The sequence below is a fragment of the Sclerotinia sclerotiorum genome, genomic scaffold, assembly GCF_000146945.2.
Source record: "Sclerotinia sclerotiorum 1980 UF-70 scaffold_12 genomic scaffold, whole genome shotgun sequence".
Lineage (NCBI taxonomy): Eukaryota > Fungi > Ascomycota > Leotiomycetes > Helotiales > Sclerotiniaceae > Sclerotinia > Sclerotinia sclerotiorum.
The window spans coordinates 85,093-102,402 of NW_001820824.1; the positions used below are offsets into that span (position 1 = coordinate 85,093).

The following is a 17,310-nucleotide window of genomic DNA, read 5'->3' on the forward strand; positions in this document are numbered from 1 at the left end:
TCCTTTCTCCTTGAGACTTTCAGCGGTCTCATAGACCGGTAAGAGTGGCCCTAGGAATCATACCATCGGCAGATGACATTGGGGGTGTTTTTCCAGCACCCGTCTGACCATAGGCAAATATGCAAACGTTGTATCCATCCAAAGCACTTTGGACTAATTGAGAAATCTCTTCAAAAACCTCTTGGTTTTGACTTGTTGGTCCAAACACTCTGTCGAAGGAGAATGCATGAGTTTCTGTTGAGACCTTTCCAAAATTGCTCCTCTTCTCCTTGCCGATAATTGTCAGCTCCTTTGACTCTTTATCAGTGTCTGGAAATGAGATTTTTGCGCATTCACCCTCCGCACCCTCCTTAAATGTTGGTCGTACTCTGCACATGACTCGAATGTTTCCTTTCAATTCCTGTACTTGGTTGAAAAGGATGCGACGAAGGGTTTCTTCCTTGATCAATTTCTTCTTGGACTCCTCTGCCGAATTGAGAGCTTCCTGGAGTCTACCCTCCATCTCTACAAAACTATCGGACTGTGCTTTGCTTCCGGACTCCAAAAAGTGAATCCTTGCGCGGAGACTGGCAACCGTGCTTTCCAGTGTACCAATTGTTGCCGATGTTTCCACGCCAGTCTTTTGCATGGTTTGCTGCACCTCCTTGATAGTGTTTAGAGCATTTTCCTTCAAATCTTTTTCTCGATCAAGATTTGTCTTCAATACTTCAAGCTCCATTTTTAGAGTCTGAAACTCTTGCTCCTTCATCTGCAACGCAAGGTTTAGGCCTTGGTGTCCCGTAGAAACTTGGCTTTCGAGCTCCTTAACCTCGCGTAATCTTCGATTTCTCTCCTCCTCCAATTTTACATCGTTTTGGCGCTCGATAATTCGGACTCGGTCGTCAAGTTCGATAGCTGCCTTTCGTTCTTGCTCAAGCATATCATTTCTGTGAGTACGAATAAGCCGGTCAATCTCATCCATGTTGTCACGTCTCATTTTATCAGTCTCGTTGCGATGGTTTCGATTCACGTCGTCCATCTCGAGGCGGTGCGCTCGAATGTTGTCATCCAGGGTGTTTGTCGTCTCGAGTAATTTCTGCTGTATCATGTTTAGCCTCTGGGTTGTATCATCTAGGTTAGCTTGGAGAGTCTGGTTGGAAGACGAAAGGTGTGTTCGGAGGCCTTCAAGTTCGTCGACTGTCATAAAGGAACAGATTAGCCAGTATTCGATACAAAGATTCCGAAATGCTACTCACGTTTAGATTTGTATTCACTGACTGCATTTCTAAGTGCATCGTGATCTTTGCCTGTGCCATCGACTGTTGACGCGAGCCTGGCATACATTGCTTCCATTGATTCGAGGCGACCACGTACATCAAACGCTACCAAAGCAGGAACATTAGAATCTTTTGATATATATGGAGTTTTCTTTGGGGAAAATTTGGAATTTTTGCAAGGAGTGACAGGTGTAGAAGTGAAAAATTCCGACTTAGCAAGAACAGGAATGTGAGAAGGCGTCTTCGGAGCTACTGAGCTATAATCCGGTGCCTGATATAGAACAAGTGCGGCTTCTTCATTGTCTACTCTCATACTCCGAGCTCCTACGCTTCGGGAAAATTTGTGTCGAAGGCGAAAAGGCTTCCTTGGAGATGAAATCAGGTCATGTCCCGCGGATGGATTAGTCTGCTCGTCATTGATTTGAAGCCTACTCAATGCCGTACTAACGGATAGATCACGTAGGTTTTCCTCGGAGCGTAGAGATCTCATTGGGTTGATTGAATGATGATCTCTGACTTTCATGACTTCCAAACCCGAGTCTCCATTTAATTGATTGAAAGAAGTAACAGGTACTGGGAGCATAGGCTTTCGTCTTCCTCCTGGGGGTGGCATACCGTCATCATCTGAAGATGTTGAGTCCTTCGAGGCATTGGGTCGACCCTTGGATTGAGATGTATTTGGTCTTGATGTTGTAGATTGACTGTATGAGGGTGGGCGTGAGCCGTAAGCTGACCTTGGTCGTCCAGGTCCGACACTTTGTGAGAAACTGCTATTTGATGTGTGACGTGAAGATACTGAAGGTGTTCGGGATGACGCTGAAGAAGCATAGGACGCATTTCGTGGTTGAGAGAAACTGTTCTTGATCTGCTATGTGTCAATGGATGTTTTCAATCAAGAGGAGGCCAGACTCACGTCTACTATAGAAGTACCCTTCACTGATGGCTTCCGTACAGACGGTGTTCGGGCCAATGTAGTCACAGGTTCTCCAGCTCTTTCAGCAAGAGTCTTGCGTTTAGGTGCCGGTTCATTGTTTGACTTGTCACTTTGACGCTTCAAAGTTGTAGGTTGCGGCATCTTTGAGGGGAGTCGTGATCGTACATTGCCATGAGAGTCTGTGATTTCTGCTAGGGGCTTTCCTAGAGAAGGAATGGCACTCATTGTAAGTTTGGCTTGCGACGTGCGCTGGTACTGTTTAATGAGGAAAGTTCCTGATCAGTTGTCCATTCAAGGAATTGTTTATTGACATGAAGATCATACCTGGTTTTCTTCTTCGTATTCCATTACAAGAAGTAGCGGATGCTACACAATATTAAATTGAATAGGACATGCAAATAGAAAAAGAGGTGAATGGTTAGTAGCGCGTCGAAGGGCGAATTGTCGTTGTTGTTGATTGATAAATGTAATATTTGGTCGTTTTTTCAAAGCTTGTTCTGTTTATTCATTCAATTATTCAATTAAGCTTTGGTTGCTGGGGAGAAGGTTGATGACTAAGAGATCCGAAAACAAGAAAAGGTTTGATGCCCATTTTATGCACTCAGACTTATTAATGCACATTTTATGAACACTAATAAATTGTCATCCATCAAAATTATGTATATCTGGACACCATGTAGAACGAGGGATGTCATCTTCACGTGTCAAAAGTTAGAAGCACGTAACGTGGTTTATCAGTAACCGGAACATATCAGTAACCGGAACACTTTTACCTCAATTACCACCTCTCAACTTTAACACGCGTTAAATCCATATTCAACCTTTCAAATCAATATGCAAGAGTCGCAAATTAATCTAGCCATTCAAGCTATTGCTTCATCCAAAAAACTAAGTGTGCGAAGAGCTGCTAAAATCTATAATATACCGCATACTACCCTTACCTACAGAATAGCCGGTCGAACGCCGAAAGCTGGATCTCGATCAATACATTGTAAAATGACGGAATTAGAGGAGAAATCGCTTTTTCAATATATAATTGATATGGACGAGAGAGGGTTTAGTCCTCGAATAAGTGATGTGGAAGATATGGCGAATTATATACTCGAAACGCGGGGTGCGAAGAAGGTTGGAAAGCTCTGGGCTCATCGCTTTGTGAAACGACATACAGAATTAAAGACGCGTTTTAATCGCGTTTATGACTTTCAAAGAGCTCTCTGCGAAGATTCAGAGCTTATTGAAAGATGGTTTCGATTAGTATCGAATATGCAGGCCAAATATGGTATTCTAGACTGCGATTTCTACAACTTCGATGAGACAGGCTTTATGATGGGACAAATATCACCATATATAGTAGTTACTAAAGCTGATCGACATGGAAAAAGCAAAGCTATACAGCCAGGCAATCGGGAATGGGCTACAGCGATTATTTGTGTTGATGGAGAAGGTCATAATATACCTCCGTTTTTGATAGTAAAAGGCGAATACCACCTCTCAAATTGGTATACCGAAGGCGATTTACCATACGATTGGCTTATTAAACCTACTACCAATGGATGGACAGATAATGAGACAGGTCTTGAATGGATTAAGCACTTCAACAAACATACTGAAAGTAGGAAAGTGGGTAGATATCGAATGCTAGTGCTTGATGGGCATGAAAGTCATAAATCACCAGCATTTCAGGAATACTGCAAGGAACACAACATTATATTACTTAGTTTGCCACCTCATTCTTCGCATTTAACTCAACCACTCGATATCGGTTGTTTTGGTCCTTTAAAGCGTTCATATAATCGACAAATCGAGAACTTTATCAAGGCGCATATCATTCATATTACCAAAACCGAGTTCTTTCAAGCCTTCAAAGCTGCATATATCGAAGCAATATCTATATCAAATAGTAAAGCTGGGTTCCGCGGAGCTGGGCTAATCCCATTTAATCCGGAAATTGTACTTTCAAAGCTAGATATTCGAATAAGAACTCCATCAAATAGATCAATATCAGCCGATCCTGATATATGGCAATCTCAAACACCTCACAATCCAACTGAAGCTCTTTCCCAATCCACTTTAGTGAAAAGTCGTATTGCTCGGCATCAAGGGAGCTCACCTACTCCAATATTTGAAACAGTTGCAGCTTTAGCTAAGGGTACAGAGCTTCTAGCTCATGCGAATACGCTTTTAACTGCTGAGGTTCATAGTCTCCGCAAAGCAAATGAAGCACTTAGTAAACGCCGGAGAGCTAGAAAAGCTTTAATACGAAAAGGAGGAGCACTTTCAATAGAAGATGGGCATAATATATTAGAACAAGAGAATGTAGAAGATCAGATACGATGCGACGAATATACAAATGATGGTTCTTCAGCAAGGAGGCAAGCTACTATACGACGATGTAGCAAATGCGGTAGTACTTTACATAATGCACGAACTTGTCAGTTCGATCCAGCATTAGTTGATCTTTAGATTGTATATAATTCAATCCTAATTTATGGTGTTGTTGTAATTTTATTTTAATGGAATGTGGGTAATTGAGGTAAAAGTGTTCCGGTTACTGATATGTTCCGGTTACTGATAAACCACGTTAACTTACCTAATTATCTAATTATCTAATACTCTGTACTCTACTTTCTGCCCACCAAAATATTTTTATTACCTACATATAATTATTTCCAAAAAATACAGAAAACATACGATTCAACTTACATCTACAACTTTCTTAGTATACTTTCTTGGAATATATAATTTCTTATAATTGCGTCGCTGATTCATCAATACGGTCATGATATTATAGTATCCCGCATAAATACTTCTTCGTTCAACCTTTCAGCACATATAAAAATCATCACAATGGAAAAATATTCGCAGTTTCGTGACAGAGGTACGTACTACATGCCACATAACATCTACTAATATAGAGGGTCCCAACTAATGCATTAATCACCAGGATCTGGAATCGCTCCGTTCTTCCCCGTTCAAACTCCAAGCGCCGGCATATATGCACCTGTCCACCTTTTTCTCTTCCTCTTCAAATTACCATTCTTCCTCACAGTATCCACGACGTATTTTCTCTTCCTACAATGGTTTCCATTAGGGTCACTACTCAAAAAAGCAATACTATGGATGATACTTGGGATACCGGGAGTCTGGTGGATAGATTTGCAGATTGATGGAGTAAAGAAAGGTTCACTGGCAAAGAAACATGAAGGAAGGGTACCTGAGCCGTCGGATATCATTGCATCTTCATTTACATCACCTCTCGATTCTTTATATCTGGCTGCCATTTTCGATCCTATATTCACAGTATCATACCCGCATACCCGTCAAATTCATCAAATTTCCCTCCTCGGCGCAATCTTTCGCGCACTCCAAAGTCCTCAAGAATATCCACCTAAAGGCGCGAAAATAACGGATTTAACCGCTCTACTCAATCGCTATCCCGGAAGAGCCATAGTAGTTTTCCCGGAATGTACAACCACAAATGGAAAAGGAATATTGCCCGTGAGCGCAAGTCTTTTAACAGCTCCATCAGGAACCAAAATCTTTCCAATAAGTTTGCGATACTCGCCATCAGATATTACGACACCCATTCCGGGGAATTACTGGTCATTTTTCTGGAATCTTCTTTCAAAACCTACTCACTGTATCAAAGTCCGAATCGCTGAGGTTGTATACAATACCTCCAAGCTCGATGGAGTTTCGGAAAAGAAGGATAATAAATATCTGAAGAATCTACTCGATAATGTTAACGAAGGCATTGGCTACACCAGCAGCACTGATAGTTTAACATGTAAAAACGACCAGTCCGTGGAAACAACATCAGAGGAACAGCGTGTTTTGGACAAAGTTGGAGAAGCCTTGGCACGATTAGGACGAGTTAAACGTGTAGGGTTGACTGTGAAGGATAAGATTGCATTTGTGGATGCATGGAATAAGAAGAGATAGTAGGGGTTAACAGATGGAACATTGGAGACGTACATCTATGGAAAAGGATCATACGGATACCATGAGTTTATGAATTCGGAGGGGTTTAATATTCAAAAAAGGAGTCCGGGATGATATCAATTGTGGGAGCGATTAGCATAGTGTGTAGGCTCAATATTTAAATTTTCACATACCAATTTGTTCTTGAAGTCAATCTGTACATCTTTACCTAAGTACTTGTTTGTGCAACTCTTTTATTTTCTCGGCGCAATACGGTATAGATGTAAATGCTTTGATCTCGCCTCAGGTCGAAGAAAACTTCACCAGAGTCAATGAATATGACAAATGTAGCTGTTTACTGCCAATACAACATCCTCTAATGATCAAAATTCCAGGGGCCACAGAGGCCCTACCAGCTTTCCCTTCTAAATACCTGTAACGATACTGTACTGGAGGCAGCGGCTGCCCAAGGTTTCGTCTGGTTGGTAGTTATGGGTTAAGGCTTTATCACTGGGTATTCACTTGGAAGTGAATTCGTTACTAGATCAAATAGAACGTAGGTAGACTAATTGATAACTAGGTTGAGCACGAAGCTCCTATACTATGAAAATAATGAATGTTTATATACTGGTCCTTTCCAGGAGCCTATGCTCCTGGAGGCTCCATCACGTGATCCATACTTGCCCCACGTGATGGTGGATCGTGACACTAGAGTACTAGATTAAAAAAGAGACTTTGAACTCAGCATCTGGAGTAAATATCACTATAGCTACGGCATAAAATCATCTGCATTTCACATCTTCCATTACATCTCCTCCAAACTCAAAACCACCTCTTAACCTCCATATCACCACCTTCTCATCTTCCTTCTACTCCATATCTTCATCATCATCCTCCCCACTTGCAAAACGATTCATTTGATTTCTTCGTTCATGTGCTGCAACTTTCTGCCATGGATATTTTAACTTGTCGGTTTCATCATCACTAAATCCCATTTCATCCTCATCACTATCATCCTCATCGAATTCTTCCAGATCCGACGCATTGCCTGTACGATATGCATATGCATTTCTATTATACTCGTCATCCGAATCGACCTCTGCATCCGGGTAATCGGCTGTGTAGTAATTTTCATCTTTGGTATAGGTTAATATCATGTCTAATAAGGGTGAAAGATTAGGGAGATTTAAAAAGGACTACAAACCATTCTCATCTTCATCTGCTTCATCTTCTATCTCCTCATCTGTATCCCATTCTTGATAAAATTCATCAATATCTGATTGTGCATCAAGTACGAGGATACCGAAATTAATCTTGTTGTCCTCATTATCGATATCTTCTGCAGGAACACGATGATATGTCTCTATGATATATTCTGTATCCGTATCCATATCGTCTTCAGTCTCAACTTCAGACATTTGATCCTGGTCAATATCCATAGCATTTTCCTCTGGATGACGTTCCTTGTAGCGCAAAGCCGGTTTCTTGGGCTTGAATCTAGATGATGCTGGTTTGCGGAAGGATTGAACTGGTGAAGGTGGTGTAGGCTCTTCTGCCTTAGATTCTGCAATACTACGACCAATTTCTTGTAGTGTATAAGCTTGCATCTGTGCAGCCAAATCATCCGTATCAAGACCCCAAGGATTGACTAACGCGGAAGGTGGTTTTGACTGAGGTGCGGTGGTTTCCTTGGTATCTTTCTTGTCTTTTGTAGATGCTACTTGCACTCTCGAACCTCGGCCAGGCTTTTTTCGAGGTTTTTCCTCTTGTTCTTGTTTCTCGGTAGCAACATTCTCTGATTCAATGGCAGCATTGGCCACAGATGTCCACTTCTCTTCCTGTGTCTTTTGTCGCACACGACGTTCAATAAAAACGGTAGCATTGCGCTTTCGTACGCCTGGACTTGAAGATACTGCCGGTGTTGCACTTCTTGATAGATGAAATCGTCGCTGCTGAACTGGTTTCTTCGTACTTCCACTACTCGATGGACGCCCACTACTTGAAGGTCGAACGCTACCCGGAGAGTGGTTTACTTCTGCATTTTGTTTTGTAGTAATATTGGCAAGCGGAGGTTGAGTTTTGAGGGCTTGATTCTCATTATTGATTTCATTTATTGGTTGAATATTTCCATTTCCTTCACTCTTGCCTTGTGTTCTGATAGCCAAAGAACGAGAGCTTGTAGAACGATGTAATGGTTTAATGCGTCTTCCTGGTGGAGCTGATTGAGGAGTCGAAGGGGTACTTTCGATTTGTGGGGTTTGTTGTCTGGAGTAAACAAAATCGGTTGTCCTACGTTGTCGTTTTGTAACCGCATCATCAACACCTGTAAAGGTTAGATTGTTGATTGTTTGAGGAGATCAAGTTTTTATTTGACTCACGAAGAAAGTCCTGGGGTAAATCTGTGGCTTTTCTCTTGATATGAATAACTGATGGTGGTAGAGACATGATTGAGTGAACTTGGAGGAATGCGACCTGGAACCAGAGGGATATCAAAACAAGCGCAATCAAACCCTATTGGAGATCAAACAGTAGTATATAGCGATTACTTATAATGTAAGATGCTGGGATGGTAAAATGCTGGACTGAAATACCAAAGATGTGATATTAAACCTATAGTAATTTGAAGTTTGTGGTGTTTTTAATGTATGTTGAGGTTCATTCCAGTCTCAAAATTATCAATTGAGCTACAGCCTCAAAAAATAAAATTGTGGCCTTGCGTCATGAGGCTGAAATATCACATGCCTGGTCCGGACATTACTCCAGTTGGCTGTGGTTAACGAACCAGTCAGGGCATTCAAAAACATTCATAGCATAAACATTTCACAGCTCTATCCTTGTGCTTCCCCACTTTTGATGTTAAGCTAATGGCGGGCTAATGGTGGGCTATCATACTCCAGATCTTCTCTACCGGACGGAAGTGTCCACACGAGTGAATTTATTATTTCACGATACCACTTACTTCACTTCACTCCATGACAACCTCAGACTCGCTCCACATTTCACGCTTTACACTTTACTCCTCACACTTCACTCCTCACACTTCTCACTTCATTTAAATATCTTTCATTCCCCCAAAGGCCAAGTGAAAAGACACTGAACGTATTTTTTTTTTTTTCCTCTTCTTTTTCCAAACAGCTACTAGGGTCTGCATATACAGACTACCATTGCATCCTCATTTTTTGGAGAATTTCTCTCTCTACATATACTCAAGTCCAATGATAATGATGCGTGGCGCGTGAGCTATGATGTGGCTGCCAACAATGTTGCACAGATAGAAGGTGGAGACGATACATCTGATTCGTTAACATGTGCATATATTCCAAGGGTATTTTTGCTGTGTGAAGCAGGTCTTTTCTCCTTCCAACGTTGTGTGTCCAATGGAAGCAGAGTGGCAGTTGGAAGTTTATTACGAGTGAGGACGTGCATATCTAACGGAGGATTTCTAAAAGTGGTGGGAGTGGTGGATTGATGGATGAATGGATTGATGGATTGTTTTATTGTGGGTTGCGTGTTGATGGGTTGATGTGGGTGGCCATGGCATGGGTGGGTGTTTTACTTTTTGCCAATCTTTTAAATCTCAACCATCAAATTCATACTCCGTCCGTACTGGACTCGTAAAATCATTGTTTCTTTGTACTTCATCTCATCTTTGGGATCCCTCCATCATTCCTCCAACAAGATTACAGATTACAGATAGAGTTACAGATCATCCATCATCAATTCCCGATTTACCGTCATCTCATTTGATATCTCGATTGTCCTATCAGTCTCTACAACTGATAAGCCTTGTCAACTTGCCGGTACTCGTATCAAAATTATAAGACCACACGCTACCTGATAACTCCTAACTCTCTTATCAAGACTTTACCTCACCTCACCCCATTCATGCATCGTTGTGAAGTATCAAATTCAGGATCAAAATCAAGCTGCTTCTCAGTTTTATCAAGAACCCATTGAAAGTGATTTTTTGGTAAGAGTTCTTGGAGAGAGTGTTTATCCAGTCCAGTCTCAAACAGATTATTTCAGTTAGAAACAGGTACGTACGAGCTTATTGACATTTCTTTCCGTTCTTCCCTTCCCTCCTTTCCTCCTCTCCTCCATTCCTCTATTCCTTCATTTCTTCCCCTCTCTACCTAGTACCTACCTACCTACTGCTACACTTTTAATGTCGTCACTGCTCCTTCTCTCATTCGTGTGAATTATTTTGGCATCCTGGCAGTTTCCGAACCTGCCGTACTTTTCTTTTCTGCTCACTAGGTACTTTACTTCGAGAATGTCAAGAATCCTCCATGGTCTTTTCAATTACCTATCTACTTGTACTCATTCTTTCGCGGACTATTCCTTTTCGCCGCCCTTCACATTACTTCCTTATCTTCAAACCTCTTGAAAGCAGTGGTAACTCCTCTTTCTTAAGATCCGAAAAAGATTAAATCTTTATTGAACACCGGTAATGACAGCTTGCAGAATACTAGGACAAAATGGCGGATACGAAGACTTCGGTTGTCATCAAATACTCCAAACCGGGAGCTGCCCCACCGATATATCTTGCTGGTTCCTTTCCTGAATCAGTATGGCAGCCCCAGGAGATGGATTATACAAATGATTCGGATCATTATGTATTCTCCAAGGCAGTCGAGGTGGAACAGGGAAAAGAATATCAATATAAATTCAGGATTGGTAATGGGGATTGGTGGATGTCGGATGAAGATGCACCAACTGGTATGTCGAATTTCCTTCAATAGGTATCTCTTGATCATCAATATTCTAAAACCACACCAATCTCTTATCTCACTTGCAATTGATTGCCATATGGAAGCGAAATTGCAATTCACTAATTCATTTTCAATCTTACAATTGAAAAAAAAAAGTATTTTTGGTATCTAGCTAATATTCAATTTCTTCACAGTTACCGATGAGGGTGGGAACCAGAATAATCTTCTCACAGTTCCAATCATACCTCCTTCACCATCCAAATCCACCTCCAACGAAAAATCACATGAAGAAAATTCAACTCCTCGCACATTACCTGACTTTGACACGAAGCCATCAACAATGGAAACTGTTATAGAGCCAACTCAGCATACTGAGTCCGAGGAAAAGCTTTCTGAGAGCCCACATCCAAAGGCAGATACATTAGCAGACTCCCCGTTGGACCATGGTGCCGAAGTCAAGCCAGAAAAAGCTGAAGAGACACATGACGCATCCCCACTTGTTGCTGAAGTCGACCAAGCAGTTAAGCCAGAAAGTGAAGCTCCTGCGGAAAAGCTTGATCTGTCAAGCGTGCCAGTGGAAGAGCTCGAAGTCTCTACGGCAGGAATTGATGAACCTGAAATCCTGGAATCGCATGCTCATACAGAAACTGAGGATTCTAAGAAGACAGAGGTTCGTGGCTTGCAACCAGATTCATCAGCTCAAGAAGCTAGTGAGGTAGCCAAGGAATCTCCTGCTAGCGACAGCAATGTGTTGGAACCTGAAGAAGTCACACGTAAAGACGATGACGGACTCCATGCCGAGACTGAATCGAAGAAGGATGAAGCTGTTAAATTGGAAGAATCCATTCCAGTCACCTCTGAAAACTCAGATTTGAACGAAAAACAGGCTGTTGGTGAGAGTGAAGTAAAAGAAGAGGCTGGTGCGAACAAGGATGAAGTCCTCGAACACCAAGAAGATCCCGTCCATGTTACCAGTAAGGAACCAGAATCGGAGCAAGAACCACAAGCTAGCGAGCATGAGGCAAAAGAAGAGACCGTACTTACTCACATGGAGGAACCAACATCAAAGCCAGAACTACATGCTAGCGAGGGAGAATCAAAGGAAGAAACTGGCTTGGCGGTTAGTGACGCGAAAGTGGAGGAAAAGCTCACCCATGAGCCTGAGACAAGCAACTCCGAAAACCCCATCTCACATTCTCCGCTCGCCGATGAAAGCACTGAAAATGTAGCCGAGGAACCCAAGAAGGAAGAACCCCAGAACCCTGAGGTTCCCGCTTCTAACACAATTTCCAATGAAAGCATTGAAAGTACGGCAGAAAGCTTTAGCCCAGCGGAACAAGTTGTTGAAGAGAAAATTGACGATGCACCTAAACAAGAGCACACGATCTCGGAACCTATTGTAAGTGAGGAATCAACCGAAGTCGAAATTACCACCTCTGTCAGTCCAAGTCAACAAGATGTTAGCTCCAAAGCAAATAATGTGGAGGGAACTTCCACAATCGAACTACCAGCTGATGAGGCGGTCGTACTACCAGAAGCAAATAATGATACCAAGCCTGCCGGCGGAGAAAGCCACGACCAGGAAACTGTCGAACAGGATGAATTCAATGAGCCCGTTGACAGTACCAAGAGCATTGCAAAGGACGACGAGCAGCCCAGCATCTCAACTGAAGTTGTATCGGCGCCCATGGTAACTGTCGAAAAGATTGATTCTGAACCGCGCCTTGGCGACGATTTCGGAAGTACCGCAACATTTGCTCAAAAGGACGCACATATTTTACATGCCCAGGATGCTGTACCTGATCATGTCACCATCAGACAACAATCAACTACACCAGACCTTGCTAATGTTGCTGCTGAGGTTGCAGACTCTGCTGCATTACTTGATGAAACACCACCAACTCCTCCCATGTCTGATAAAGATGCTGGTAAGATTGGCTATAGACGTCTTTCGAATACTCCGATTCCTGAAGTCGCAGACACTGCTGCGGAGGTTGCTGATTCTGCAGCTCTCGTAGATGAAAACTATAAAGTAAGTTGTGCACATCTGCTTGTGCTGTAAGTTTATAGATCACTAATTTCATTCGCAGCCCGATGCAATTGACCTGCCAAGCCCTCAGCCAGATTCACTCTTACAGAGCTTCAATGGCTTAGATCGTGATTTGGACATCGAAACGCCATTTGAGGAGCGGGCGCCACTTTTTGCACACGAGTGTAATGGACCTCCTACCACAGAAGAGCGGCTAGAGTACGAGAGTACTCAGAATCGATCGGCAGCGCCAGAACCGATGTTTCAAGAGTTCGATCCAAATGATCCTAGCCTCGAACCATTTCCCAACAATTTCAATCAGATACTGCAACATGTGAGAAGACTCTCAAATCAACTGAGCGAAGACCAAACAGACGTTGATGGAGTTTCGGTTACACCTGTTGCAAATGGCAATAATCATACAAATGGCGATCTACTAACACCATCACCTCGATCTCTTGCGCAAGAAAGCTCTCCATCTTTGCTTCCAATCGTGGAGGAGAATGCGGAGGGTGAACCGGAATCCAAACTAACTGCTCTACCGCCTAGTGTGGAAAAATCCCAAAGTGATGGTAACATATCGGATGAACAGAAAATAGACGCAGCTGAACAGAAGAGTGAATTGAACGACGACAAGGCTTCGGACAGGGCTGCCCAAGAACCATCTCAACTGCCAACCATCACAACTCCTCGAAGCTCATCGCCTCAGCCTCAAGCCATGACACTTACCGAAGCTTCTAGCAAGCTTCATCCAGTCCTACCAGCTTTACCCCCGACTCCTTTTGTCGAAAACAAATCGCTTAACCTCACTGAAAGCCTTCAGGTTACTCCTAATGCAGAAACCGACAAGGATAGCCCAAGTATTACGGTCCAGCCGGCAACTCCAGCCGAGAGTGTGCATGCAAAGGTCAACAAACCTGTTTCTCAAGAGAATGCCGCCAAAACCACCTCGTTCGCTGAAGAGAATGGTGATTCCCAATTAAGAGCTCGTAAACAACCGACATCTAGTGCACCGGACAGATCCATCACGCCTTCTTCTATGCGCTCGGCCGGAGATGACGCCAAATCCCGCAACTTCCTTCGAGCATTCTTCCAAGTAGTATTCGTGGATTGGATTGGAGGACTGATTAGAAAATTATGTGGTGGCGGACGTCACACGTAAGGACATCTTCCTTTGGACCTGATCTTTTCCTTGTTCTTTACATGATACCCCTAAGCCTTTTAACCATTTGGACTCGCCAAGCTGATCGGTACCCTTAACATGATAATTAGGCTTGTAGCCGTGCCCGCAGTTCTCATCGTCGTTACTGCGCCCGTCCTGTACTTGACTGGCCTGGCCAATTTTGGGTTTGGTTCTTAGGTCCTCGACACAATTGCTTGTTTGCATCGAATTATGTTTCATTTCGAGAATTGCTCTTTCTTTTTTTTGAAATGGGCGGCGGAAATAATGCAGAGGTGAATGGATGACGATGATGGCATGAATGATGATGGTATTTGTCGAGGCAGCTATTGGTGGTGGGTGGATGGTGGTTCTCTCCAGGGGTATTTTAAAACATTGCATTGCATTGTACAGTATCCTTATATTCTTGATGCTTTAGTACTTTTTGGTATTATGGTAGTTTAGAAAACAAAATGAAAAATGAAAATACGAATTACGAATAACGAATTATCAATCACGATTACAAAGTCTTTTTTATGAGAGAGTGAATGTGTGTGTACTCCGTAATGAATGCTTGGTAAACTTCTGGGTGTGCCAATAATAAAAGAATCAAAGTTTGTCGGGGGATAGACTATTAGGGGGAAGTGGAGGTGGAAGGAGAAGGTAGAAGTGGATATACGATGTACGATGTACGGTGTACGGTGATCGGTGCGCGGTGTACGGACGAACCGTTTGGGATGCGGTATACGAGATACGGTCGGTGTGTGATTGTGATTGTGGGAGTGTGAGTGTGTGATTACCTAGGTAGATAGGTAGGTACCTACATGTATGCGGAAACGGAATGGAGAGTGTATCTGCATTATTTGGTTGGGATATCCGATTGATGAGTTGGTTGATTGATGGGTTAGAATGATGGGGTTGAGTGATGGATGGATGGGTGTGTGAGTTCATGAATGCGGGTGCGGGTGTGAAGGGAAGGGAAGGGATGTATATGTGAAGGGTTGTGAATGCGAATGCGGGCTTGGTTTTGGGTTTGTTTGGGTGGGTGGGAATTTGATGTGTAGGTAGGTGTGGGATGGGAAGGTGGATGAGAATGAAAATGTGAATGTGAATGGAAGATGCCTGCCTGGTGTGAATCTTAAAAGTATTATTGACCTCGGAAGAAGAGAGGAGAGGTGGGTTGGATTAGATAAGATGGGTTGTTGTAGTGGTGTATTGACTCTTGAGTGAGTGTTAACTGTTGAGTGAGTATTCAGTACAGACAGAAGTACTGGGGCAATGATCACTATGAATACCTACCTAGGTAGGTATATATATAATTATGGATCTGTAGGTAGTATGGATGGATTAGTGATGAGGGAAATACTAGGCCTATAGTGTACTTGAGTAGTTGGGGAATATTAGAGGATTGTTATTATGTTGTAAGATCTTGTGTTGGGTTTTGCTTTGAGTGAGTGAGTGAGCGAGTGAGAGTTGAGTAGTTGAGGAGTTGAGTAATTGATAGTTAGTTAATTGGTTGATATAAAAAATATTTAGGATACATGATGATACTACCATTGTACTACGGTACTAGCTAGGCAACCATTCGAAGCCTTCAAGTCAAGGAATGATCTATTGACCGTTTCTTTGGATTGGGGTTGGGGTTAAAGTTGGACTTGGACTTGGAACACTAGAATTGGATGGGGCTGGTTATTGGATACTGGATTGGATACTGGATTAGATACTGACCGGATACTGAATACATACTGGATAAACTCCGTGAATGATTGATTATGTTATGTTGGGTAGATTCAACGATGGAATCAATTCTCACAATCTCTTATTCATCCTCCTCAAAAAGACTTGATATATCTTTTCAATGAATTTATATCTCTTCAACATCTACCCAATCACACCAAGCGAAATCCAACGAAAATCCAATTAAACCTAGTAAATCAAATTAAAAACCAACAAATATGATAATCAATCAACAGAAAAATTCACAGAATTATTATAATTCCCCCCTTTGTCGGGGCATCGGGGTCGGAAATGATGATTCGCCGCGTCAATTAAAGAGGCTAAAGAGGCTAAAGAGGCTAAAGCGATACTAAATAGACACTAGATAAAACCAAAGATGCGCTAGAAAGGTGGAATGACGCTAAATTGCTTGGATTCTGGGGCTATGCCGCAGGCAGTCAGGTGTAACTTGCTACTCACTAATTCCTCACCAAGGGTTTTGGATAGGGGACCCTGAACTTTTGGATGGATGAATGAATTGATTTCATTAACTTTTTATCTTTCTCTCTTATTACAATTTTACTGACTTCAACATTTTCACAATTTCACAACTTTACTACTTTTATCCGTGGTACCATACTGAATACAAATCAATCTTACTCTTTTCACTCTTGTTTTTATGGATTCTTAATTTGTGAATACTTTTACCGTCTATTCATTATATTCTTCACTTTCTCTCACTTCTCCCTCTTTCTTCTCCTTCTCTTCTCTTCTATTCAATCCCTTTTCAACTCTTCAAATACCCATACTGTTTTTTTATCGTCATATGACATTGATTCCACTCCCTTTAACAATACAAACATTTGAACCCGAACGGCGACGAAGAAGACCATTGTCTATCACACCAACGATCAAGGAAATAAGGAATAACGACACGAAGAATAATACCAGATTAATCAGATGAGAGGGAATTTGCTTTAACAACAAGAAGAATCCCTGGCGGGAATCAAAAATTATATCTCGGCCATGGCTCGGTCATCATCCCCTCGATACTATCCTCTTCCTCGTAACTCGCTCGATGCCGCCGACTTTACTTACGAATTCAAAGATAAATCACTTTCCTCACGGCGCTTAGCTTCGAAAATTTTACGAGCCTTTAGAAGAATCTGCAAACCAACATACATCTTTTTATTCTTCATCTTGTTACTATGTTGGCAGATTATCTTCAATGCAAGTTATACGAATCCTCCTAAATTCTCGGTACCCAGCGATGAGAGAGTATTTATTGCCGCAAATATAGTGGATTCAAACATGATAGATGGCTTATGGGGTGATAATTTGGTTGCGTTGGTCGAAGAAATTGGGAAGGAGAGGGTGTTTGTCAGTGTGTCTGGTGGACCTAAGGATTCTTTGGAGAGATTGAACGAGAGATTACATGGTGCGCACACCCCCCATGGTAGCGGAATCCGATGATGCTATTGATCTTTCTTAATTACATCGCGTCACATTACCCAGTGGCCCGACTCGGTTGAAGAGAATTGAATTTTTGGCCGATGCCCCATGGCGGCTTTGGATCCTATTAC

General features: G+C 42.3%; 6 protein-coding genes across 6 annotated transcripts in view; 4 read left to right on the forward strand and 2 right to left on the reverse strand.

The window, feature by feature from the left end:
- Window positions 1-1,110: 1,110 nt before the first annotated feature.
- On the reverse strand, window positions 1,111-2,093 carry SS1G_08686 (hypothetical protein; the record flags this gene model as incomplete). Its single annotated transcript, XM_001589872.1, has 3 exons — window positions 1,111-1,176; window positions 1,236-1,361; window positions 1,872-2,093. 3 exons carry the CDS (start codon window positions 2,091-2,093, stop codon window positions 1,111-1,113), a joined length of 414 nt encoding a protein of 137 aa, XP_001589922.1.
- A 931-nt stretch (window positions 2,094-3,024) lies between these two features.
- Window positions 3,025-4,653, forward strand: SS1G_08687 (hypothetical protein; the record flags this gene model as incomplete). The annotated part of the gene is made up of 1 exon (XM_001589873.1): window positions 3,025-4,653. One exon carries the CDS (start codon window positions 3,025-3,027, stop codon window positions 4,651-4,653), a length of 1,629 nt encoding a protein of 542 aa, XP_001589923.1.
- A 384-nt stretch (window positions 4,654-5,037) lies between these two features.
- On the forward strand, window positions 5,038-6,132 carry SS1G_08688 (hypothetical protein; the record flags this gene model as incomplete). The annotated part of the gene is made up of 2 exons (XM_001589874.1): window positions 5,038-5,068; window positions 5,135-6,132. The coding sequence occupies 2 exons, from the start codon at window positions 5,038-5,040 to the stop codon at window positions 6,130-6,132; spliced, it is 1,029 nt and encodes a 342-aa protein (XP_001589924.1).
- Window positions 6,133-6,980: 848 nt separating this feature from the next.
- SS1G_08689 (hypothetical protein) lies at window positions 6,981-8,556 on the reverse strand (the record flags this gene model as incomplete). Its single annotated transcript, XM_001589875.1, has 3 exons — window positions 6,981-7,270; window positions 7,316-8,434; window positions 8,490-8,556. 3 exons carry the CDS (start codon window positions 8,554-8,556, stop codon window positions 6,981-6,983), a joined length of 1,476 nt encoding a protein of 491 aa, XP_001589925.1.
- Window positions 8,557-10,589: 2,033 nt separating this feature from the next.
- SS1G_08690 (hypothetical protein) lies at window positions 10,590-14,212 on the forward strand (the record flags this gene model as incomplete). The annotated part of the gene is made up of 4 exons (XM_001589876.1): window positions 10,590-10,830; window positions 11,018-12,855; window positions 12,914-14,010; window positions 14,125-14,212. 4 exons carry the CDS (start codon window positions 10,590-10,592, stop codon window positions 14,210-14,212), a joined length of 3,264 nt encoding a protein of 1,087 aa, XP_001589926.1.
- A 2,826-nt stretch (window positions 14,213-17,038) lies between these two features.
- The window catches only part of SS1G_08691 (hypothetical protein), a gene marked incomplete at both ends in the record, with an annotated part of 1,172 nt that continues 900 nt past the window's right edge, over window positions 17,039-17,310 (forward strand). The window contains one exon of the mRNA XM_001589877.1: window positions 17,039-17,107. Within this exon, the coding sequence (XP_001589927.1) occupies window positions 17,039-17,107 (69 nt within the window). The remainder of the gene's footprint in view (window positions 17,108-17,310) is intronic.